We start from the raw sequence: 26128 nt of genomic DNA on the forward strand, positions 1-26128 counted from the left end.
ACGGCTTCCGCGGCGTGTGATGGAAGAGTCAACCGTTCCTCTCCCCGCGGGAGCCACGAAGGGATTGCGTGCTGGCTTCGCCTTCCTCGGCGCGGTCACGTTGTGCAACGGCTGCGCTCTGTGGGAAAGCCCGTTTGCGCTTCATCACGGCGACGGTTCCCGAGCCCTTGCTGTTACTGAGCCTGCGCGCTTCCTCCAGACGTGCCGTCGGCAACTTTTTGCCCGGGAGAAGCCGGAATCCCTGCGAGACTGTTCGCTCGCTTGGTGAAGTAACGAGGCAAGCGCTCAAGCTATGGCGGAAATCGCAGCGGCCTATTCAACTAGGCCCGCGGTGTCGCGAGCTTGCGTGTGAAACTTCAGGGCAAGCTATTCCGCAACACGAATAATCGGCTTCTGAATTAAATTCACGTGTATTACGCGCCAAAATCGCGATATAATTATGAGACAAGCCGTAGTTTAGGACTCCGGATGATATTTAACCACTTCGTATTCCTAACGTGCACCCGATGCACGGTACACGAGCGTTTTAAATACAAGGTCTTCTCTGACGACTTCACACGGGTTCAGCGTATGCGTGGGATCTGGGTACCTGGCCTCTTGGGCAGAAAACTGCCCTTTCGCACATCCAGAGAGTCGTAGCGAGTTGCAAAAGGTATGAAAATATAGGTACCAACAAAACAAAAAGCTATAATTAGTAGCAGAGTATGTAAAATGAACGATATGAACGTAAATAGAACCAACATAGTAAACAATTAATCATATTGAACCATAGACTGCACTATCTCCTGGATGGGTCCACCTGGCCCCCTCGCTTTAAAAAAAAAAAAAAAAAAAAAAAAAAAAAAACCCAACATTTTAGTCAAAGTCGACACGAATAGAGACAGTGTCGACGTACATCCGCGTTGGAAGAAAAAAACGGATGGTAAAATTTGATGGCACGAATAAATTAACTGAGGGTCCAGAAAAAAATGTATGGTTTGAGTAAGGAAGGAAGAAAATTACGCAGAAATATCATGCACCACATTTATTGCTCCGAATTGCCGTACATATAAATACGTCGACCTTGTCTTCTTTCGTGTCGACTTTGGTTGAAACGTACGCCTCTCATTTTGGCACTTCGATCCCATCGGAATGCCCCCGGGATCGAACCCGCGACCTCGTACTCAGCAGCGCAGCGCCGAAGCCGCTGAGCCACCGCTGCGGGTGTGTAAGCGATTGTTCAAAAGAAAGTGTACGCGGAAGCTGGTCGACCTATATAATATATCTCTCTCCGCAGAAGTCTCGCATTGCCTCCTTTAACTTCCGGAGAAGCGTGACCTGTTGTCCGCGCTGCATTTCTGGCACAGTTCGAAGTTTTGCCACAGTTCCCGTGGCCACTTCTAAAGAGGGCGTCGGTCAAGCAAGAACGACCGTTCATTGTCACAAAACCATGGCTTTTCTGCAGTGCTTTGCCTGCATCGCAACCTCCTTGTCGAAAACATTATCGTGAATAGCGGCAATATTTTCGCTGGTCGATAGTTCTAAGCGTGCGACAATCCCACCTGACTACGAGGCTCTTAGTTTGGTTATCATGTGTGTCAAGGAAATGCAGTGTACAGTGGCGATAAACGGGTGCAGTTTTCAAGAAAACATTAGGGGCACATGGACAGGATGTGTTGATAAGAGAATACATGTACGCTGTTTTTTGTTCGCATGCAAGTCGCGTGCAAAGTTTCGGTGAGAGCCTTTGTTCTTCCATAACTTGAATTTGTGCATGTCGCCAAAACCGGACGGTGGCGGTCGTTCCAAGCATTTCGTGTGTGTACCTCTGTTTTTATGGTCGCCTTTGACTGCCTCTCGCGCTGCATTAAGTAGGAGCGCTCTACCTTCACTCTGCGGTGTTTCGGTGTTTTATGTTTTCTATGTGAAAGCACGGTCGTACTTGGAAGTATGCAAATTCCGTCCGCATGTTGTTGTTGTTGTTGTTTTTGTTGTTGTTGTTGTTGTCGTCGTCGTCGTCGTCGTCGTCGTCGTCTTCTGTTATGTGAACTTCTTAACGAAAGAAAAACTGCGGCACCTTGTGCTCTGCTTTCTAGTTTATATACGTGACATACTCTGAACCTCCAGTTTAGGCTGCAACGTAGTGCGTTGCACTACATTACCTAATGATAGTTATAATAGTTCGCGCTGTACTTCAAAAGATGAGCGGTGTTGCTCCGTCTCAGTCAATGTTGCTTTCCTGTTTTTTTTCTTTTCCTTCACTCTGCCCGTATTTCTCGATTCATGTCTGGTGATGACGTCACAAGGCAAGCGCCATCGCCACCAGCCGCTTGTCGTAACCTCTCCAAAGATGAGGCGTAGCCAAATGGGGAGTGGTACGCCTGCGGCTTTTGCGCGTAATTACCCGCCACGCTTGCGTACTATGGTGCATTGGTAATTGTCGATTCGCATGCAAAGCTGTCTAAGCGAATGTGGTATTCCAAAGCGAAAGCACAATGGTCCGAAAGCATCAGAGAGCTGCGTTCGCATTTGAATGACGCGCCGGTTTTCACCTTGGCTGCGCAGCGCCCTTCCGTATGCACTTCAAAGAACACGGACGAGAGATGAGGTTTGGACAAATATTCTGCCTCCATCAGCGATTCCGGCAACGTGAATAGCATCCGTCAAGGTATATAGCACCCGCTGTAGTTTTTCATTTATTCCTTACTTTTTTGCTCTTTCCATTTTTCTATGCAAACAAATTTCGCTGGCTCATGTCAGGGGGAATTATGTTTCGCGCCATTCAATCTCGCATTTGCACTTCATGCGGCCTGTGCCGTTTCGCCTCGTGTTTAGTTTAGCAAACTGGGAGAGTGGTTTCGGGACACACCTTGACTGATTTTCCTTTTTCTACGATTTTCTTTTTTTTGCCTCTATACAAATATACCTACGCATACATTGACCAAAAAGTGAAGGCAAACTAAGGCCGCGTACTTCTCGCGAAACAAGTCGAATTCCTTATTTTTGCTTTGAAACCTTTTCGTTATTTTTTTCGACCATTTTTGTGAAGAGACGCTGCACCAGCATCTCTTCGAGTGAATGCGGCAGCGCACGGCTTCGCCGAGCTCTCACCGAAGCGCTTAATGCGTTTTTTTTTTCTTTGCGCTTTTCAGCTGGCACTTTCTCTTAATTTTGTTCCGCCTCCCCTAAGCGGCTGTGCAGCATGCCAGAAGTTAATTTCCTCTCTACTGTCTTTTCATTTTTTTTTGTCCATTATGTCTGCCACAAGGCAGCGTTTTGCGGGGAATGTGTTTTCAAGCGAGCCAGCGCACGGAGGCGGTCACCACGATACGGCTCAAAGAAAATCGGCGCAGCAGCGCTTGACCGTACCGCGCTCTCTCGCGTGCAAATGATGCCGCGGGCAATTGGCGAACGCACTTGATTATACGCGTTCTTTACTCGTACTGAGTGTGACGCAATATTGGCAATGCGGAAATGGAACATGCGAGCTGTGTTCTGTGTCTGTTCGGGCAATTTATCACGGGTAAGGAAGCGAGAAGCCATAACGTTTACTGATCCGGACAGCGTGTTTGGCATTCACGGCGCGTAGTGCCAACTCCCTGCGATTTCCATTCCCACACCCTTTTTATCCGTGTATCCGCACGTATCGTTCGCTGTTGCGAAAAACTGCCCATGTTTTGACTGCTCTGTGGTTACAATGTTGTTGATCTTTTCTTTCTTCTTTTTCAGGTTCGTGGTACCGATCACTTTAACGCTGCTCGTCAGTCTTGTAATGGTAAGCGTAACCTATGTTGCTTGACTCCTGTGCTGTTGCCTTTCCTTCTGTTCGTTCACTTCTTTTTCTCTTTTATTTCTTCCGCTGCACCGGTGAGGTGTGGCGTTATCGGCGAGTGCTAATCAGCATTTGGCATTGCGGCCGAGGAAGGCTGTGTGTTGCCGCCATAAAGCTAAGCAGGTCGCTGCCTGCAATTAATTTCATGCCCTGCGCAATCTCTGCGCAGATGCATGGAAGAAAATAGCGCCTACATTACAATACATTGCGCTCGAACTCGAAAAGCGGGCGCTCAGCGAGTGCGATGCGAGACGTTTGCTGAGGGGAAAATAGTGATGTCCAGTTAGCGGGTATAAAAACTGGGGCTTGCAGACGGAAAGGGCGAGGGAGGGAGGAGAGGGGGGGCACCGCCATTGCGTACACGTCGTTTCTCCCACCAAAAGGCATGCGCAACCCGGAAAGTTCGATGCAATCACTGTGGGTAAAGTTACCGCTTTTTATAAGTCGTACTTGCTTCACATACAGCGCTGCTGGCGGTGGTAGTATGCCTAACGGCTCTATAAAAGAAATGATGGAACACGAGCCCGCATGTGCCGCTTCATGCCATGGTGACTCCCGCGTGTGCAGCGCTCTTGGCGGGCAGTGCACCAATTTAAAATTGCATTTCAACTTGGTCAGTGAGGAAGGGGGGGGGGGGGGGGGGGGGATGTCGAGCACGTCATGACCTGCACTCAATACAAATACATACATAAGACTTGCTCGAAAATTTCGAGGAGGATAGATTTTCACCCGCATGCCCTCCTCTACAGCAGGCCTTATTGGGGTCGACGCCGCTTCGAGTTTGTGATCAACAAAAGCACATTCGTTTTGTGAGTCAACACGATCGAGCGCACATGCAATACCTAGAAACATTGAAATGTGCATAATGGAGGAGGAGGAAGCAGGAATAGACGGAAAGACAGGGAGGTTAGCCAGTTCTCAGACCGGCTGGCTACCCTGTGCTGGGGAATGGGGGTAAGGGGAATAAAGGATAATAGAAAAGAGATATTACAAAAAAAAGGAAAGAAGAGTAAAAAAGAAAGGGGAAAAGGGAAGGAGAATACGGCACTACTTAAAGTCTGTCTCTAAGGCCAGTTCTCCGCAAGAAATGCAACAGAGCTTTCGAAGCTTTCTGTGCTGAGGGTTGTCTCGGCCAGTGTCCCAGGACTCTTTCTTCCGACAATGGGCGTTTGTCAAGACTGTCTAACACTCTTGAAAGTTCTTTCCTGGGTGCACTGAAGCGGGGACACTCACAGAGAAGGTGGGCGATTGTTTCCTCACAGCTATAGTTATTGCATGTAGGGCCGTTGGCCATTCCGATCCGAAATGAGTAAGCATTCGTAAAGGCCACGCCAAGCCAAAAGCGCCAAAGAAACGTCTCCTCATCTCTAGATAGTCCTGACGGAAGACGTAGACGTAGATGCGGGTCCAAGCTGTGGAGACGAGCGTTTATAAATTCCGTCGAGTGTAAGTTCCTGTGCAAGTGTAAGTTCACGTGAAACTATGTTGTGTTTTTTTTTCTCTATTGCGTGATGATGAAGAAGTTTTATGTCAGCGGCTAATTGTTCAGTCGGTCCATGACGAAAAAGCGACATAATGCACTGGAGAGCGGCCTTGGAGTCAGAGAAGGTTGACCATGTCTGTGACGGTTCTTCAATTACGAATTATAGAGCAGCACGGAGGTCGGCTAGTTCTGCAGCCGTCGACGATGGAAAATGCGATGTCTTGAATTTTATGGGGACGGACTTCGCGGGAATAACCACTGCTCCTGCTGAGCGTGCAGAAGAAACTGAACCATCCGTTTAAATGTGAAGGCGTCCGCTGTGTTTCTCATGTAGGAGCAGTATAGTGTGGCTTGTTGTAGGGCTAAAAATGACGATAGTGCATAGTGGAGTGTACCACTACGACTGAACGGTCACGAAACACTGAGTGTCATGACTCTCATTCGCCGAGTTGATGGGGTATTGACGTAGCAGCGACACCGGCTGGGCAACTTGACGCTACACAGCTCCAACAGCTCCAGGTCAACGATGCTCCTGAGGGACGTGCTGTGTGTTCCGTCCTCATTCGTTGCACTCGTCATTTTTCTTCTCCCCAGTCATATTCATCCAGCACCGAGCAGACGCATTCTGGGTGGCGTTTTCGGGTCCGTAACCGCTTAATTTACTTGCCCTGGCGCCAGTGCTGCAGACCGTGTTGCTGGACCGCCAGCCCACGATACGTGGTGCCGAAATCTTCGAATCCCCCCCCCCCTCCCCTCCTCGTTCAGCGGTCAGGTAGCCCATGGCAGGTTCGTGGCCTGATGAGCAGGGGCACATCACTTTGGGCGGACGGAAAGAAGCGGTAATTGGTCCGTCGTAAAAGGGGCACAGGCTCGCCGCTTCATACTTCCGAGTGCGGCGCTTCAACGGCGACCTGGGCCTCCCGCGGTGAGCGCCGATGATGCAAAAAACCCGGAAAGGAGCCGGGGATTTCCCCGGCCGGTGTCAGAGATTTTGTCGGCCCGCATGCCTGCCTTTTCCATGCATACTCTGGCTTGTCTGTCGACCTTTTGCGAGCTGCTTGAGATTACAAAGACTGAGACCAGGTCAAACTGAAAAACTCAGAAACAACAATTGCCAGCCCAGATTTTATAGAGGAGTGATTGTAAACACAGTACCTCAGCATTACCCGGTCACCGAGCACAGCTGTCAGCGAGACATCATTGAATAATAATTTACGAGGTGTAATCCAAAGTTTAACGTCAACCTGTCTGACCGGAAAGAGGCGCGTTGTAGAAGAAAGCAGAAGCGCGCACCCAAAAAGCACCGTAAAAGATTTAATGACGTTACGGCTACCACAAAGGAGCCTTGCTCACATTAAAGCCAATAGAACCATGTAAAAGACGCAGCGTGTTGTAAGTGCGTGCTTCAGTACACGAGGCAGTGGATACATCGCCCTGAATGTGCGGCTTTTGTCAGACGCGGGCGTGGTGTTAGTCACTTTTCTTTAGTTGGGACACGCGAAACGGCATTAAATCTTTTATCGCTTTTGGTCGGGGCTCGCGCCTGTTTTCTCCAGCAACAATCCACGAGGTATGTACGTCGATCCACTATTGATGTCGCCTGCTTTCTTGCTTTTCATTGCTGCTAATTCCACATTACAGTTCGCTCATGGCATGTATAGTTTATGACACGTATACACCTAAACGGTCGTACAGCCGCCGTCGCAGTTATAGGGTACAGGCAGCCCTGTACCCTATAGCCGGCCACGATTCTGAGGATGATACGATTGTGTGTGACATCACGAGTGCGCGTTCAGGCTTGTAGTCAGTGCGCTGAGGTTCTATTGAACGTACTTTGACGGAGGGAGACGCCTTAATGTTAACAATTCGCTTGCCGGCGCCCGATGTTTTGAACTACCAGTTCTTGCATTAGTCTGACTGCAGTCCCTTTTACTCGCTGGTAATTGAAACAACGTGCGCCCGGTATAGCATTGTTGTCATAATTTATGTCACAATGGCAGTGATATCAATTGCACGTGGTGACACGTCGGTTAGCGGTAAGAAATACTACAAAAAAGAAAGTCAAGGTGCTGTGCAGATTTGGTCACTGTCCAGGCAAGCGAGAAAAAAGAAAAGCTAACAAACCAATCAGTAATACATAATGCATATTGAAAATCTTTCTGCTCTGTAAAGGCGTGACGCTTCTAATTCAATAGGTCACTTTGCAGGTCGAGAAGGCTACTACTATAACTACACACTCATATTTTACACCATGACTGAAGGCTTGCTCTGTAGTTTTACAGTGAACTCGCCTTTCTTGTCTTGCAAACCGTTGTTCTGCGCATTTTCAGAGACTGAGGCTTCTCCGCTTCGCATGTTGGGGCACAGTGCACGAAAACTCTGCAGAAGCGTGACACGAGGTGCGCGACTGCAAGTATCACCAGCGCCGCGCGCACGTCGGGCTGTCGCGCGGGCAAGATGGACGGCCGCAAGTCTGTCCGTCGTTGGCCAGAGTTCAAGGCGCGCGCGCGGTCCTCCCGAAGGCGCTTCACCTGGCACGGCGGCCGCTCTTTGTCAGCGACGCGGAGAGCAGCCCTCGCGGTCCCTCGTCGTCGCACTGTTGTTTCGACGGAAAGCGCGAAAGTTGAGCCTACGAGGTATTCCGCCTCGGCAATAAATCACTTGACGGCGCCGCTCATTGTGGACGGGTTAAACCCATAGTCGTCGCTAGCGGGGCTGTTGTGGCGGGACCCCAGCGCCCCCAAGGCCGCGGCCGCGGCAAAGAGACGCAGCCTCTGGCGCTTTCGGCGAGCCATCAGCCCTTTTCCCAAGTCCATCGGTGGTGCGTGCGTGAAGGGCCTGCCGCTTCACCTGAGAAGGCGCTGAGCTGTTTTTTTGAAAGCTCCGAAAATGCCCGGCCTTCGGACCTTACGGCCATGGACGGCCCTGGTTTGTGCTGCCAGCCCGAGGAAATGTCAAGGTGCGCGACCGCAGAAGGCCGCTAGCGCGTAATGCCTGTGGTGCCTTCTACCGCTGCGGCCGCATGGAGAAACTTCCAATTAACGAGCTAGAGCACTTCGCTCAGGTGCTGGTTCAGCTGTTGAAGCTTTCTCGCAGGACAAACAGCCTTCGAACGCCTACGGATTCCTATTGTGCACGGGGTGCTGCTCCGTTGGTGGCTCTTTGTCTGGCTCCCCGTCTGCGTATGTTTCACTTCAGCGCCCCTTCTATGGTCGTACTCACTGTGTTCGATAATTGACCGATTGTGGTTCCCACTAGTGCATTTAATGTGCGGCTTTTGCAGTCAGGGTCGTGAAATAATGTAAACAATTCTGTTCGGCCAGCATCAGACATGCTCAGTCAGCAGCAGCTGCGTCTTTTTTGAGGCACTGGAATAAGGTTTTAAACCGATCTGCACGTCGTTCGACACATTCTGGTTTCAAAGGTAGCAAATCACGGCTCAATGAACTTTGATTTATTACTACCCTTTTTATAGGCTTCGCGTTTTGCATCGACGTAGGTCGTGACGTCGCATTTACTTGTTAGTCTAGCCTGAACGCTGGTACTTCACAGCGACGCACTCTCGTTGCATATATATAACAGCATACTTACGCTTTAGCGTTAAATGTGTCATATTTCTTTTTACGTGTGCTAAGCTCATAGAACCGCAAGTAGCGCAGATATGTAAACCTCGTCATTGCAAAACTCGAGCAATTAGAGATAGATTGCTTCGTTGTCACCATTAGGCTGCGTGCGTGTACAAATTTCACCATTAGGCTGCGTGCGTGTACAAATTACGGATTTAAGACCTTTTTCTTCCTTTCTTTTTTTGTTATATAACTTGTTTTGTTATATCCTGATTTTAAAACCTTGTCGCTGTGGTCTTCTTAAGACACCGCTCTTTTCAGCATTGCATGTTATATCTGAGCCACAGAGGAAACGTAGAGCAAGTATGTTCTATACTTCCCCGAAGCACGTGAGCCAGTAAATACGCTTCTCTCTCTTCTCCTTCTCTTTTAGGAGCCGCGGTGAAGTTCATTCCGCGTTCACTGTCAACAAACCTTTCGGGACGTGGTTCCGCTAAGTGGGTCAAAAGCAAAGTTCAGAAAAAAAGAAATGCAGAAAGGCAGCCGAGACTACTCTCCGATGATGGCGCTGTTTTCTTTCCGAGGAGCGCCCGCTGAAGGCAACCGCAAGAGGAACGCCGTCCACTCGGCATTGACGGCTTCACGGTCAGACGCCGGCGGCTTTCGACGCCGTTTTGCAAGTGGCTTCGTCGCACGCCAAGTGGCTGCCATCTATGGAGGAGGGGCGGGGAGAATAAACGGCCATCAGAGAAGGCTCACTTTGCAGCGCATCCTTTGCCTTTATTTCTCTCGCTCTCTCTCACCTTGTGCGAAGTAATTGGATTGTGCACACACTTCGGGGCAGCCAACTCGGAACGTTGACATTTATTTGAGCAGTATGTCGCTCGCGTCAGGACTCCAAGAGATAATATGCTTTTACCGTTCTGAAGAATAAGCGTTCATACGTTTATGAATGTGCCAATCTCTTGAATCTGTCGACTAGCGCCTGAGCGGCAAAGCACAGATCGGCACGAACATTTTCGACGCTGTATCATTTACGTAAGGCAGCGGGCTGATGCTTTTCTGCCCGTCTGTACTCCGCACGGTCTAAAGAGAAATACGGGGCTATTACAGTTACGGGACCCTTCGCTTAAAATCACAACTGCGATGAGTGCGTTTGAAGTCCTCGGCTCTGCACCTCATTCCTGCCTTCATCCGCGTCTAATCCGGAGCTAATAGCCCAAGAAACGGTCGTGTCTGTCACTGCTACTCTGGCCGGTCGCACGCCTCCCCGGCACGAGGCGCTGGCGTCCGTTCACCGCGCTTATAGTTCGCCGTCGCCGCATTTTCGTTGACGGTAACGAGTACTTAGTCGGAGCCGGCGACCGCGAACCTACGTCAACGCCGGCTGGCAACGTCTTGACGGCGCCGGCGCCTATATGCTCGGCACCAGTCGCAACACGGACTTTGGCCGGGCCGTGCAATGCATCCAGCAACAGCACACTGCGGAAGGTGTGCGAGAGCGAAGGGCGCGGCGGACGGGGGAAGGGCAGAGGGGTCCGTGCGCACGCGTTGGCGTAGATGTTCGCGCCTACTGACGCGTGCTGTCCGGGCAACCTGCGGCGCCGACGGCGAGCGCGCGCAGGACGGCCGCCTTCTCCGGTCGTTTGCCCCGCCGCGCCAGCCGTGTGTGTGAGCACGTGTTCGGCTGTTCTTTGCTTTACTTGTTTCTTTCAAAGAATTTCTCACAAGTGGAGGAGACGTGGCAGTCGTTGGCCTTTACGTGTTAACTGCAAAGAAAAAAAAGACGGATGCAGCGTCACCGTGAGCGTGTTTATTTCTGAAATTTTAAGAACGCTGGCCATACTCTTTTTCTATATACAATGTATCCGCTTGGCTGCTGCGAAGGACAAATAATAATGCCGCAGCTCGTTTCGCTAATCATTTACAACGCTAATATTCATCGCAGTACAAACGAACAAACAAGCAAACGGAAATAAATTCAACAGCAACAGATTTTTCACCTTCAGTGATTGATGTAAGCATAACTCGGGAAAGTTTCTCTCTCGTTATGTTTGGTATTTTCATAATGCGGAGACAAAGCGTGCAGTGTTGTTTCCAAGACGATGTCACATTATGTGGTAAATTAACCGGTGCCAGCAGTTCCTTCTGTTTGTCACTTCACGCCCTGCCTCCCGTGCTGTTTCTCTGCTCTTCAAGTCGCGAACCCCCACATAGCCCAAATACTCGCTCTTCTACCTTTTGTTGTCATCCTTCGAAACGCACCTCTTTACGGTCGCAAAGGGTGGCTGCACGAAGCCTTGGATTTTGCTCGCTCGCTCTCGGTGACACTATCGTCGCAGCGATAAAATACGCTCGCTGCTTTCGTTGACGCGCGATAGTGTTCTGGAGCGAAAAGTTATGTCGCAGTTTTTCAGCCTGTTGGTTCGCGCTTCATATCAAGTTTCAGCGACAAAAACGATACACTCTTTACATTCTGCCGGACGAAATCCGAGCGCCTCTCATATGCTGTGACAGGTAAGAGATAGAGAAATAAAAATGAGTGCGCTTAATTACTGATGTTTACCATGCACAAAAAGAGAGAAAAGGAGTACGAAATACGGAGCCGTGTGTGTGTGATGGAGAAAGAGAGAGAGGGGAGGGAGGCCTCCAGTACGGCGTCTACTTCCTGGCGATGGTCGTTCTCGCACCTTTTTATTTCACTGTCGCAATGTTATTAGAAACCTGTCGCTGTAAACTACTACATCTCAACATTTCAGCTCCGAAAAGGTAATTATGGCTAACCTCTTTAGCTTATCTGGAAGGTTACATGTAAGCTTTCTGCAGCGTGCGCTTTCTCTTTCTTTATTTACCTTTTCATTTTCTTTTCTTTCTTTTTTTTTCTGAGTCTCGGCCACACCTTCTGGAGCATCCATGACCTCCCCCGTCCGTAAAAGAATGGAAAAGAAATGCTGCATTAGCATCCCTTGCAAGGCCTTAGCGCTGGAGAAGTGACTCTGCCACGCTCGGTGACGACATCGCTGCTACCTACCTTTCCAACATTATAGCTGCCGTGCCAGTAAAAAGCTCGTGTCACCAAACTCCTATATAGCAGTATCATCGATCGCCTTCTGCTCTCTCTTTGAGTCGGGACTGCGCGTGTAAACAAGCTGTCGTGCGCTAACTTATTTAATTGATGGATGAGTCGTTAGTCCGCTTCTTGAAGACTTCGCGAAACCTGCCCGAGTGAGAGGCTCCTTGCAGCAAACTGCGTGCGAGACACCCGTAGAACGATGTTTCCACGCCTGCACGGTCGCCTTTCCATCTCCCGTCGCTGTGTCTGGCTCTTTATTTTTTTTCTTCGTATTCTCTCGCGTGTTCTTTCTTTTCCTTTCGCGAAGTATGATGGATGGGCTTCTGCGGAACACCGTCGCAGTAACACGTGTGTTCGGCTGATGATAGCGCGCATTTGACGTAATTGCTCCGGCGTTTGCTGCAGGTCACCGACGCTTTCAATTTTGTTTCTCTACCCCCGAGAATCACCAGGTCATCCCCTTGCTCTTGACTGTCTTGTCGATCTAAAAGCGAGGCGGTATAGGAGCTCAAAACTGGCTATTGATTGATTGACGGTCTTTAACGTCCTATCCTAGCACAGGGGGGGATATGGAGTACTGGAGGGCTCCGGATTATACTTATGACCACCCGGGGTCCCTTAATGTGCACCGAAAGTGCGGTACACGAGCACCCCAATGAGAGTGCGTAGAACGCCATCCGTTGAAGCCGACGTGGTCGATACGCGCGGGCGCGCAGCGAGTCAGCGTCAACGCGAACATATATACACGAAGCGTATCCTGACGGGAAAGAGTGTTTTAAGAACAGTACTACATGTTGAACAGTTAAATACTTCGAAAGAAGTATTTAAGTACTTTTACGAACACGCCAGACCACACACTGAAACCGTCGGTCGGTGTCCGCCGACTGCGGTAACACGTGAAAACACCACACCATTCTTTCTCAAAATGTCTTATGTTGAATTCCAATGGTAGATCGCGAGCGCTCGGCCGGATCACGAACGGAGCGCGTCGCTCCGACTGAGATCGCTCTCATGTGCGCACACCATATCCGCGAAGGGAATGCGTGCGCTCCCGCGGGGGCACTTAGTACACGAAAATCAAGTGAGAGGGCGCTAAGATAGAGAGAGAAACAAGCGCTTGGAAGCGCAACCCACCACCCCGTTTCACTGTCCGTGTCAGAAGAATCATCACTCGACTTGGAAATTGTACTGTCTGAGCGGAGCTGTCTAGGAGCGCGAACAAAATCGCACGGCGCGAAGCGGCGTCCACGTTTCCCATGTCGTCCATAGCTGCCCGCGACCGGAAACAGGCGACCGTGACAGGAAGCAGAGGCGGGTGAAGGAAATACGTCACGAGGACTTCCGGTCAAATCTGCCGATTTCGGCGGAGCAAATATTTTTGCTCCACGGAGCAATCCGGGATCAGCGGCTGGTCCCAATCTGCCATTGGAACACACAGCTCACGCTCCCACTCTGCCATTGGAATAGGATTGCTCCATACAGAGCAGAAAAACTTGATCTGGATCTGCCATTGGAATTCAACATTAGGCATTTTTCGCCCTTAATTAGACCACCTAAGGAAACCACGAGTGCCTCCAAGGACAAGGGCCCGGAACATTATTCGAGACACTCGAGCGACGCACTATAGCGATGTGCGCGCTTTTCAAGGTGTCGCGGGGCCCGCAGGTTACGAGCGACTTTCTCCCGCTTTCCTTTGTGTACAGACATCGTCCGATATCGGAGGTGCGGACAAAACAACTCGGCTCTCAACACGATTCTGCGATAGCGCTGTGCTATGCGAGTTATCGATTGTGTGCCTCAGTTTTGATTCAAGCCGCGAAAAAAATTATTGGCTAGTATATGATCTGTTCAGGTAATACACTGGAAGGGGCGTAACAGTGCGGTCCTCTACGAGCTATTCTTCAAAAAAATATCTATAACATAAAAAAAGGGTGGTCTAGATTGCAGTGCTGGCAGGTAAGTATATGGCATGGTATTCGGAGGACCGACAGCCGTATGGTGAGTTCCGTTCGCCTTGGTTCCGCTCGTAAGCCCATGACAAGTTGCTTGACGGCATTGGTAGCAAGCGGATAGGTCGCCGCTTAATTCGCTTGTACTGATTGCGCGATTGAGCGACGGTGCTATCAGCGGAGCCACAGTGAGCGATGCACTTGACGCCCGTCTGATCTTCTAGGTCAAGAGTCTCAACCACGCGGTCCGCAGGCGGCCCCGCGGGACTTTAGCTGCAGGCTCTAGCCTTTCACGCAATTTCACGGTCACCACTTGTCCCGCTAGCAAACAAGGACGCGAAGGATGTTGGAAAAGAAGCGCTGAGCGTCCGCCCGACCTTCCTTGTCTTCGTTTCGCAGCGAACAGCCACGCGTCGGCAGTGACGCAAAAAAGTGCCGCGCCGTCAACCCACGCCTTTCTTTACTTATCAGTTTGAGAATGCCGTGTCCAAACTGTGCACGGCAAGTGATGCGTGCATCGAGCGTTTGGTAAGTGCAGGTGCCTGCTATGTCGCATGTATTTGATTTACGATGTTCGTGCATTTGGTCAGAATCAAATTTATTTTCTATATCCCGTCATTACACATAGATACATCCAGAAGGAGGTGCCAGAGTCGTAGACTGAATTGGGACTTCCATCGCGAATTGGGACGCTAGCAAGTTGCAAGGCGCTAGTTGCCTACTTTTGATTGCCTCGCTAGCTTCATTCGCTTACTAAGATCCGGTGTCAAGATATTTACAAGGAAGATTTGGAAATGTCTGTCTGTCTGTCTGTCTGTTTGTTTGTTTGTTTGTTTGTTTGTTTGTTTGTTTAATGATTGACATGGTTTAAGATCCCAAGGCAGCACTGGGACCACGAGGGACGCTGTAGTGACGCTGTAGTGGAGGGCTTTAGATTAATTTCCTTAGACTTCTTTGGAGTCGCTGCGCTCGGGAATCGAACTCCACGGCCTAATGCTATGCAGTTTAACTCCACAGCCACTGAATGACGCTGGTGACTGTCAATTATATGTTTTGTGTTGTACGGGATACAGCGCAAAAGAAAAAAAAAAGATCAGAGAAATAAAAAAACGCAGAGTTCTCTTTTATAAGGCTTATCATGGATCTACTTGGCAGGGCCTTCCAATCACCTTTGGGCACACCGCCATTTTCGCTTCATTTAGACGTCACTTAAATTAATGAAAACCAGTGGAATCCTTCTTAAAGTAGTTTGGTTTCCTATTCGAACCGACTCCTATATTAGAAATTTATGAAAAGGAGGCTCATATTCGAAATACTGTGTCCTTGCGCTCTCCCTGTCTCCGTTATTATCTTTCCACCGCCCTACCCCCCCCCCCCCCCCCCCCCCCCCGCAGTGTAGGATAGCAAACCATATTTTCTGTTCTGTTTAGCCTCCCCATATTTCTAATTTCTCTTGTTCTCATTATCCAGTCCAGTTTGTTCTCCATTCTCCTCGTTGTGTCTACATTTAGAACCATTGTTGAAGCCGCCTTGCTTCCCTTTAGTAGCAGAAGTAGCATTTGCCAGTTCTGTCCAGGAAGAGGTGTTGTCATGGTTCCAGCTATAATGCGAGTGAAGCACGCCTATGCGCTTGCAGCATTTCCCCTACAGGGTTATCTCCAGACTCGCTTGTCCGTCAACGACAGCGTGCAGCCGGAGCCTTTGCGTCTCGATAGCTCCATCACGCGTCTTTAGTGATTCCTTACATCGTCGAGGCCACGGAGCTCAGGACATGTGCGTTTTTGAAGTGTTGTAAAGGAACAACGCAGGCACGCATCTGCTGGAATCTAGCAGTGTGATTTTCTTTGCAGTGGCCCGACCTATGCAACACACAAAGAGGTCCGACCGTGATTTCCCGCTCCGCTAGACATTTGCGCCAACACCTATGCCGGCCATAACCAACATCGGAAAAGCGAACACGTTTCCCCCCCCTTATTTACACGTTCTGACACGCGCAAAAGAAGCAAATGAAGCCGAGCTCGGCTTTTTTGGCGTCGTTTCCAGTCAGGGCGTTGTGGCTGGCTCCCTTCCCTTGGCGTTGGTGACGCCAGAACCGTCTGTTTTGTTTGTTTCCCCCTATTTATCGGCCGTTCAACTGAGAAGGGCACGCTGTCGACGAACGCCCGTAGCACACAGAGAGCGTATGCTCGCTGGCGGAGCGTAGGTCGTCACAGGCGGGACGACCGGGTCGCCATCCATAAAATTACAATTTGGTGAGGGAAAAAAAAACAAAAAGAGCCCGCGCTGCGTACAGCGGAACCGAGCTATGTGTGTGTGTGGGCGCTATTAACCAGGCTCTGCGAGCGGCGAGCGAGTGAAAAGGCAGCGAAACGGGGGCAAACCTAGAGCGGCCCGGCCGTGCGGATAACGCGGAGCGGGGGCCGCGTGCTCCGGGCCGGCGCGCTTGTTCCGCCGCAGACAATGTGGCGCCCGCCGTATCGAAGCCGCGCGCTGCCGGCACGGATAACTACGCGCCGCGGCGTCCGTGCGACGGCTGCCGCGGCGGCTGCACTAACCACCCTTACGTAAGACTCTCCACCGCCCTGGCGGCAGTGCCCTTTACGGCAGGCCGCCCCGACGGGCGGCGAGGCAAGTGCATCCACTCGGGCAGATCATAAAAAAGCGAGTTATGGCTTTTTCACCTGCCCCCGCTGTCGTCCTCCTCCTTTTCCTCCTCTTCCAAGTGGGAGACGTGCCGCGGTGCACTTTCTTTTTCTCAAGTAATCCATCTTTCAAAAAACTTCTTTCCCGGTCGACTTCATCTTCGGCTGCGCGAAGGGGGCAGAGCGGCACTTGCTGCTAACGCTTGGATTTTCTTGCTTTCTCCGGCACGCCGATATTGGCTTCTTTCTTTCTTTTCGCCATCACACTCGGACACGTCCTTGACAAACCTCACAGTATGTATTTTTCCTGCCTCCTTTGTGCATCATCTACAACGTCTATCTATAATTGTCATTCCTCGCTTTATCGCATACGCGGAATCTTCTGTCTCTCTCCTTCATTTTCTATTTTCTTCGTGCGCTGTGACGGGCAGGACGTCACCGCTGGTATGCCTTCCTGCGGACGACGCGCTTTCCCGCAGCACACGCCGTCGTTTGCCAAGGTTGTTTCCGCCATCGGGAGGAGGAGAAGCGAGGGCTGTATAAACATTGCGGAGCTCAATCCGGGGGAGCATTTAATGTCAGCGGGGTTTTTAAAACCGCCGCGAACATAATCAGCGCGATAAGCGCCAAATTAGCGCCTCTCTTTATGGCCAACAGCGAAGTCGTGTCTCTGCCGCCGCTCGCCTTTAGCCGGCGCTGTGAACGGAATGTGAATGAGCGCAGCTACCGCGTCGCCTGAGGTTTTTCACCGTCGCCGTGCCACGCACACTGCGCGCTGCCGGCGGAATCCGCGAGCGATCGCCGCGCCAAGAATGCGTGCGCGCGCGCGCCGTGGGGCGAGCGGCGTGTCGCTCGCGCCTGCGATCGCGGCATACGCGCGAGAGAGCCGACACCAGCCGAACTCGACACTGCCGCATCCTTGGCGCAAGGTCGCCCGTCGCGTCCTTGGAGGGTCCTTCGCGTGGAAGAAAGCACGGCTGCCATAACAGTGTCCGGTGTCTCGCGCTGACTCGCACGCCGCCGCAGGTAATTGTCCCCCGACTGCGCCAGGTGCGTCCCCGGGCGCGAACGTGACTCTGGGGTCGCCGCTTCCAGTCGTATCTCCAGTCTGCGCTCCGACTCGTCGCCGCCATGTCCAGACAGACGTCGCGAGGTGTCCGGTTGACAGTCACGGCCGGAGGGGAACGGCGATGAAACGGGCGAAATCGCCTTTTCATTAATTTTTCTTTGGCGCGATATCCCGGGGCCGCACCTGATCCCTTCGTACCACCAATGGGGGTTGTATTGCCGACCGATTCAACGATCGTTAGCTTTGCCCTGATTTTCGTAACACCGAACGAGAATGTGAGCCCAGTAAACTACGCAGGAGGCGACGTGGGAACGGGTGTACCGCCTTTGGCATTCACGAGCTGCGGTTACTGAAAGGGCACGAACGAACGAAAGGTGAACATTCTAGAGGTATGATTGTCGTAAAATTCGGTCGACGGAAAGAGAGTGATAGGTGGGCAGTGCATCATTACTGATAGCGATGTTACATACACTAATCTTCTGGTTATGGTTGCTTACAGGTAAACTACCACAAAAACTGAAGCTGTCATTTTTCGCTTCTAGGACAAACAAGCACCTTTCCATGGTAACGTTTACTTAAGGGCTAAACGATATACGGCTAATCAATGTGTCAAAGTATACTCGGTGTTCATGAATGGGATGACAATCTGACTAACATGTTAATGAAACTAAGCCGTATATAACTGGACAAATGGGTTACAGAAAGACTGAGACGAACTGTTCGACTGTGGGTGAGCATGATACGCCTCAGCCCGGAGCCAAGGCACCGAACTAAGGATGTGGTCTAAGGCTTTTTGTCTCGCCTACTGTTGATGAAATTGAGCCGTATAACTGTCTTCTTTAATTTTTATTAAAATGAAAGTAAAAGAAAAATATATAGTCACCTTATAATTGTCACGGCTACTCCTTTTCGCATAGCAGAAATAACGTGTTCTAAACCGCAACCGGTACTTCATTATTAAGTGAAATGAATATTATAAGAGTGCAATACTCTCTTCTCATTTTACACTGCGGTTATTTCGTTTGGGGAACAGTGAGCGAAACGTATTCCTCAAGACATTAAACATTCAAAAGAAGATACTGCGACAATGCAACCACGTTTGCTATCCACCAGCTTGCCCTTTAAGAAATTTGATATACTGAAAATGAACTATTTATATCTCGACAGGTTGTGAGTACAGTATTTGTTGCCGACGGTCAGCAATTCCGCAGTTGTCAACATGGTAAACATTCGTCTAAACGAACTAGTGTGCGAAACAAGGAGAGCTGACACATGGGTAATTCTGTATTATGGCATTAATTATGCTATGCAATTGCTCACAATATCCGTTTATAAACGGATATTCAACACACATAAATCTGTGCTGAATGAATACAATGCTGTAGGAATTGATACGTCGAAAATAAATATTAGTGATGCAACATTTAGCGACTGTAATAATACTTCTTTTCTTTAAGCATGGACGTTTGAGCCTTGCGATGTAACTTGTTTGACATGTTTCATTTTTGTCGTACCGGTCGTGTTGTTGCATTTTCCGCTACTGTCAGCGTAAATGGGAATGAAAGACACCTCATCGGATCATCAAACAGCTTTTTCCTCTGCCTCCTTTCGCATCGTACTGTGACAAACGACAAAGAACCGGAAGAATAAGCCGAGTCTAACGCCCCCATCTTCGCCTACAGCTGTTTATTGACTACATGTATGCCTGCATGCATGTGCGGATGCTTCGCTGCTCTGCCGCAAAAACTATGGACATTTTATCTCAAAGCATGCGCAACGATTATCTAGCGCCACTCAATCCACGGTATCCAATGGAACGGAGTTGGAAGCTCGTCGAGTCAGCCCGCGTTTTGCATATGACGTATGAGCAAAAGTAAGCTGTTCAATACGCCTACGATGCGTGATCTAAAAGTTTCCGGACTCAAAGTGCGCTGTCTCGGCGGAGAGTAAAACACTGCTCTGCCACTACAGGGCGCCCATATGGTACGTGTAATGACTTCATCTAGAGGTTGTTGTTGGCAAGGATAGCTGTATTTTATTTTCCCGAACAAGTAATGCTCTTTTCAGCCTGGTGTGTTTCGCACTTTTGCGCCAGAAATCCTCCAGACCTTCTTTTTTCTTTCTTTCTTTAGTGCACTATATCCCAGGCAGCACACCAGCATTGGTCCAACCATGGCCCAATGCTGGCAGAAATTGGTACCAATGTTGGACCAATGTTGGCATATTGGCAAAGTGCAACCCAATCCAATGTTGGCCCAGCGTTAAAGCCAAGATTGGACCAATGTTATGCCAATGCAGCAGCCATTGTGCTGCCAGCGTAGGACCAGCGTTAAAGCCAAGATTGGACCAATGTTATGCCAATGCAGCAGCCATCGTAGGACCAGCGTTAAAGCCAAGATTGGACCAATGTTATGCCAATGCAGCAGCCATCGTGCTGCCAGCGTAGGACCAGTGTTGAGCCATATCGTTGCCATTATTAATGCCAGCTTTGAGCCAATGCCCTTTGCATGACGAATATTCTAGATATGCTGGCTTTAGAGCACGCACACATTCTTACCGTAAACATTTTGCTAGCGGCATTTTTTGTAGCAATTGTCCCCTTACCGTCTTCCTCAATAGTAGCTAGGAAAGCTCGACAAAAAGATGTCAAGAAGCAGAAGTCATATATGCTTGCAAATAATAATAAAAGAATACTGAAATTGACGTTTATGACAATTTATTTGCGAATAAATTTTCACAAACAGGCATTTTCCGTGGACCTAGATGGGTGACGCTCGGTTATCTTCAAACAGTTTATTTACAGGCACTGCCCTCAGGATAGGAATTGGGCAAGGTGCCGAGGACGGTGGGCTGGCCAGGGGTTTCAGGGCAGGGAGCTGACGTCGGTAGGCAGGTTGGTCAGTGCTTGGATTTCGGCGGGCTGATCAGGCCCCACGAGGACCACGATAACGCCGTGGTTTCGTTGATATTGCTACCCTATCCCATAGCGACTTCACCATTACTTGGAGGAAATGCTTGTACTGTAAAATAAAAAGAAACATTATCAGAGATGTTGGTATGACAAATGTATGTGGCAGCGTTTTCATTTGAAAAATCGCCATACTGCAACAATATTATAAGTCTGATCAGAGAGTTCGAAGGGGTGAATCAAGAAACTTTCTTGCAAGAGATTTGTCAGGTAACACTTCTTAATATTTCGACATATATGGCATATCTTGTACAAGGTGCAACGTAATATTTAGAACAGACATAAAATGCACAGGATCCGTCCGCCTTGTTCACAGCCCACACCTAGTCAGCGTAGCACTTTATAATTGAAAAATTGCAGCAAAACCTGCTACAGCACAAAAAGCTTAGTTTCAGACTGTGTAGACACAATGCGATCTTCGTGCGAAATTTTTTATGTGGAAACCGAGAAGTTCCGTCAGGAAACACTAGTAAAAGAGGCATTTATTATACGAAAAGAAAGAAATACTGTCGGCTGGAAATGATGCTTGACCTAGAACAGTGAGAAGAAGCGTGGTTCCTCGGTATCACTAGCAGGATCAGGCCGCGCGCGTGGCTTGATAAAATCATAGTCCTGGAATTTGGGTGAAATTCACAGAGATTTACACGTGGTTCTACTCCGGGCACTATTCAAAGGCTGCAAATAAAAAGAGCTATGTAATTACAGGCACTCTACATTAGCCAGGCCTGTTTCAGTAATATATATACCGCGTGATATTGCTTGGGTGATATTGCTCCTTATAAAACTTATAACATGCGCAAAACAAATGCACTCACCATTGTAAGATCCATGCGATGTGTATCCGAGTTCATCCCACATCGAAGACGGTGGCCACGAGCGCCGACTTTTTTTCTGGTTGTTGTTTCGCCTATATTAATTCTAACACTCACGAAAATTCGTGGCCACTTTGCTGTGTATTTCAAGATGCAGGCTTCTCAGTAGGAATGACGACCGCAAGCGAGCATTTTTCACGATAGGAGTGCGCTGACAAACACGGACAAGACGGCAAGCACTGAGGCGGTGTTGCACCCAGTCGGCGTGCTAGCGATGCATAGAAGGAAAGAGTGAAAGGAAAGGGTGAATGAAGAAAACGGTGTAAACGCCACTTTCCCCCACTGGACCTAGCCCGACCGCGTTCCTTCGGCGGCAGCGACGGAGGGAGACAAGGAGGACAATAGTGACTCCACTGCTTTTCCCCGTATTCCGTGAGCAGCCAATTCGACACAGCAGCTTATAGCTGCCTGAGTGCTTGGCTCATAGCTTTGAACAGGCTCACGTGGGTGTGTGGAGGAGAGGCGAGTGGGGGCTTAAGGACGAAAAGTTAGGCGGAAAAAAAAAATCCGGAATGCGCCGTGCCAACTACAGGCAAAGACAAAAGGAAAAGCCAAAACGTGCAATAATTTTTTTTTTTCTGTCAGGGGCATTCATACAAGGAGCTTACTAAACATGCACAAAAAAACAAATATATTGGAATAGGAGCATGATGATTATGTCACCGCAACATGCCATGCATGCTAAACAAACAAGCAAAAGTTTCACTAATACATATGCGCTCCATCTCGATGCAATATAAAACGGTTCCATCAACTCTGTGGCACTGTAATGATCGATTCCCCTCGAAATCCTGATCATCCAAAGCCGCGGAGCGCACATGCAAAATATACAATGCGCAGACAAATTCGCAATACCGTTGCTTCTTATGGAAAGCTCATGTTCCCATGCACGATCAATAAAGCAGCGGCTAATTTTATGCGACTTCCCCTGCTTGCTACGTGGTGCACTGGCTTTTCTCTTTAGGGGGCGCATTTCGCTGAACGCGAAGTACAAAAATGGCGGTGTACCATGCATGGAGTTGACACGGGAGAGCATATTTCTGGTTCCTGCGCAGTGTGCCTGTGATCAGTGCATTAGTTTTCAAAACACGTTGTTCAATATCAGCAAGTCGTAGAGCACTAAAAACCGACAATGGGAAAATTGGCTTATTACGGGCCAATGTCCTCCAATGAAAGCCAACTATTAACCCATATTGGCAAATCCGTTCGAAAGTCGGTCCAATAATTCCCGCCTTGTTGAACGGCAGTGCCAATATTGTTTACTCACTGTGTAATGTGGGCCAACATTGGATCTCTATCAGAATGGCACAGCCAATATTGTTTACTGACTGTGTATTGTGGGCCAACGTTGGATCTCTATCAGAATGGCACAGCCAATATTCGCGCTACGCTGTTAACCTTAGGCCATCACTGGGCCAGGATTCAGAATGGCACTGCCAATATTGGAACCACGCTGTTAATCTTGGGCCGTCATTGGGCCAGGAAGTGCCAATATGTTTCCAACGTTGGCCCGACCTGACGTGCCGCCTGGGATATACGGCCAGGTTCGTTTAGCTTGCCATTACTGTTCGTTAAACCTAAGGCCTCGAGCAGAATACATGCGTCATGGGTTACTTCTGGACAGACGCTGCGACATGCTAACAAAACGTGCTCAATGAATTCCCTGCTACCTCTGCACACTGCGCATGAACACTCGTCATTAACAATTTTTTTCGTTTATAACGCCTCAGGCAGCTTGATTTGCTTTTCCCTTTTGATTTCATTATTTGCGCCTGATGCAGTTACATAGGGCTTGCTCTCCTTCGCACCTCTGCAGTATTGTTTCCGCATCTCCTATTAGCTTTTTTTAACCGCCGTTGTCCACGTCGCCCACTCATCCATACTACCCATGCAGTTTAGTCCATGTACATTGAATGCCCTCTGGAACCGAAGCAATGTACCATTAACAGCAGGACAGTATGATTCCGGGAATATTTGGATCACCCCTCTTTTAGACAAGATACCTCAAGCACACACAAATGGTGACGGTGGCCCAACTCTTGCACAATTACTCGGCAGTGGCTTAATCGCTTTAATACTTTCATTCTTGTGTAATATTTTCATGGATTACACTCCTAAAAAATCTGCTCAGGTCAACTTCTATGATTCCTTCGTCCATCAGGCACACAGAACGGAAGCAACAGTTCATATCAAATTCTGTTGCTGCTTGTCCAGGGCAATGCGTCACCGTTTCTATATAAAAAAAAAAGATCCCCGTTGATAAATGAAAAGTTATACACAAAACACATGCAGCAGCCACTGCCATCGCGCTACTGCTGAATTCTGAGTGCTACTCAAAGTGTTGTCGCGCCGAAAGACGATAGAATATTTTACGGCGTGTCCGCTCGTTTTTCCCCTTTGTGCGCACTGCTACCACGCGCGGATCGTCGCCGGCCCGCGGCTTGAGCACCGCGAACTGTAACACGCATATCTCTGAAAAATGATACACCCTTCTTCGCCAAAACATACGAAACCACAGTGCGCATGACCTCAGCTGACTCTGAAACATCTTGCCGGCCGTCTGTTGCATCCACACTGCTCTGGAGTAGTGGAGAGGAAGCGGAACTTTCGTCTTGAGATTGAAGAGCTCAGGCCAGGAATTCAATGAGCGCGACACGACACGGCCAGAACTCAGAAAGATTCACGCTCCCAGTGGGTTTGTCTCCTTCGACAAGGGCTGTATACCTCACCTGGTTAATCGCCACCTCGTTATTATAACAGCGACAGTAGAGCAACCAGTGCACCAACGCCTTCTTGTTATTCTATGACTTGTCGCGTGTTCTCCGGCATCGTCGTCCCCGATTTTCATGGTCCCATCAATGAGGCATTTCGTCTTCATTTACTCTTTTCACCCGCGTAAATCTTCGTGACCTTCTTTGTCAAGGTAATGCTCGTTTCCCTTGATTTACCTGGCCTCAAGACACATCTTCCCGCTTCAACCTTTCCGTTTCTTAGATAAATAGTATAGTTACGAACTACATACTGGGATTCTTTAACAGTCAACAAGTAAATGTTTCTTTTTTTCCTTGAATAAACCATCCCTCTAGTCACGAAGCCGAGCTCTGAATGGTTGTTCACCGTTTGTGCCTTGGCGTCAGCAACGTAAAGTAGAAGGCCTGACGTATGGTTGCTACAGGTGGTTCTTACTGAATCGCTTCTTAAGCATGGCCCACTGACGAATGTATAGTGAAATTCACTCGAGATTGATGCGTGGGGGAAGGCAGAGAACAAGATTAGATAGCTCAGTACACGGTCGAATATATAGTCAACACTGTGAAATTCATGCACTGCAGTGCCAGCTATTCGCATGCACAGAAACACTCAGTGGCACAGTGATACCCGCACGCTTGAAGATAAACTTCGAAGAAAGAAACCGCGTAGGACACAGCTGACTGGCGAATTGTTTTCGCCAAGCGGTTTGCAGCGTGGGCGAGGCGCGATAGGTGTTGTGCCCTCTACTCCCGGTCGTTCTTCGCTTCGGAACTGCAGCCGCTGCACGGCCGTATAACAATAGCTCGTTGCGCCGCGTACAACGCGAGGGCGACGTGCTGCCTGTCAGCTGGCTTTTATGACCAGGGAGGGTAGCTTTATTGTACGAGCAGTGGCCGAGGGGACTGCGATAGCTCGGACGTAGAAAGTTGTCGGCATGCGTTATCACCGCGGGGCGACTATATGTATGTGCTTTGCTCTGTGTATGTGTCTGCTCGCATGCGCGCGACGCCCAACACCGGTGTACGGCTTGTCATTGCCGAGCTGGCGACGCGTACGATCTACTGCCGCACTACTCCAGGGGCCGCCAGTGTCTGCCACGCGGTATATTCGCGCGCCTGTGCGATGACAAGCAGGACGCGCGACTAACGGAGTCGCCGAAAAGAGGTCTCATTAGCTGGCTCCTTCTTTCTTCTTGCGACAGCAAGCGACGTCAGCGCATTGCAAGGACATACGAACACCTCGAATGTCACACACTGTTTCCAAATGAACGTGCCAAGACTTAAGCAAGAGAAAAAACAAAGAGGTGGGGGGGTTGGGGGGCGTAAACGAGTGAGAACAGTGTTATCAGTGAGTCGCACATGAGGAATACGAAAAGCAGAGGTTGCAGGGATTTTTTTATTAACCAGTGTAAATCTCCCCGAAGCTCTGTTATGCGCGAGAAGTTCAGGAGCGCTGAGAGACTCGATGTTTAGTCAAGAAACTCGCACATCAAGTCAAAGACTGCAGAGCATTTCTAACAAATTACGTTGGCTTTTGTATGGTGTAGGTGCAGTTCTGTTAATGTTATGCGCGTTTGACCAATGTGCTATGCGCGTTTCACCCTGTGCAAAAAAAGCAAATTGAATGGCGTCTTGCCAAAACACGCGTGTGAAGGAATTGGTTGAAATGCGCTAGCAAAAACAATATTGTAGAATGGAGGAGACTATATAAGTTTAATTACACTTCGAACGAAAACTTACATAGAGTAGAATTGACCGATGAAAAGAAAAAAAAAAAGGAAAAGTGTAATTGCAGTCTATTCTGGCGTTACACAAACACAATTAAACCAACGCCAACGTCTGAGCACCCCATGTATTATTCATTTTTTTTTTACATGGAACACTTTCATGCGTAAATTTTGTTGCTCATGCTAGAGCATACTAGAGAGCAACTTCCGCAATCATC

General features: G+C 49.2%; 1 protein-coding gene across 3 annotated transcripts in view; it reads left to right on the plus strand.

The window, feature by feature from the left end:
• The window catches only part of LOC126544996 (fibroblast growth factor 17-like), a 103309-nt gene that overhangs the window by 40738 nt on the left and 36443 nt on the right, over positions 1–26128 (plus strand). The window contains exons 2-3 of one of the 3 annotated variants that reach the window (XR_008608584.2): positions 3709–3754; positions 9294–9619. Coding sequence is in view for 2 of the 3 variants with exons in the window: in XM_055061608.2 (XP_054917583.1) it covers positions 3709–3754 (46 nt within the window). In the remaining variant the exon portion in view is untranslated. Of the gene's footprint in view, positions 1–2544; positions 2648–3708; positions 3755–9293; positions 9620–26128 lie in introns of those variants that run through there. The other 2 variants (XM_055061609.2, XM_055061608.2) reach the window with 2 other exon arrangements.

This window comes from Dermacentor andersoni, chromosome 1, assembly GCF_023375885.2.
Source record: "Dermacentor andersoni chromosome 1, qqDerAnde1_hic_scaffold, whole genome shotgun sequence".
Classification (NCBI taxonomy): Eukaryota; Metazoa; Arthropoda; class Arachnida; order Ixodida; family Ixodidae; genus Dermacentor; species Dermacentor andersoni.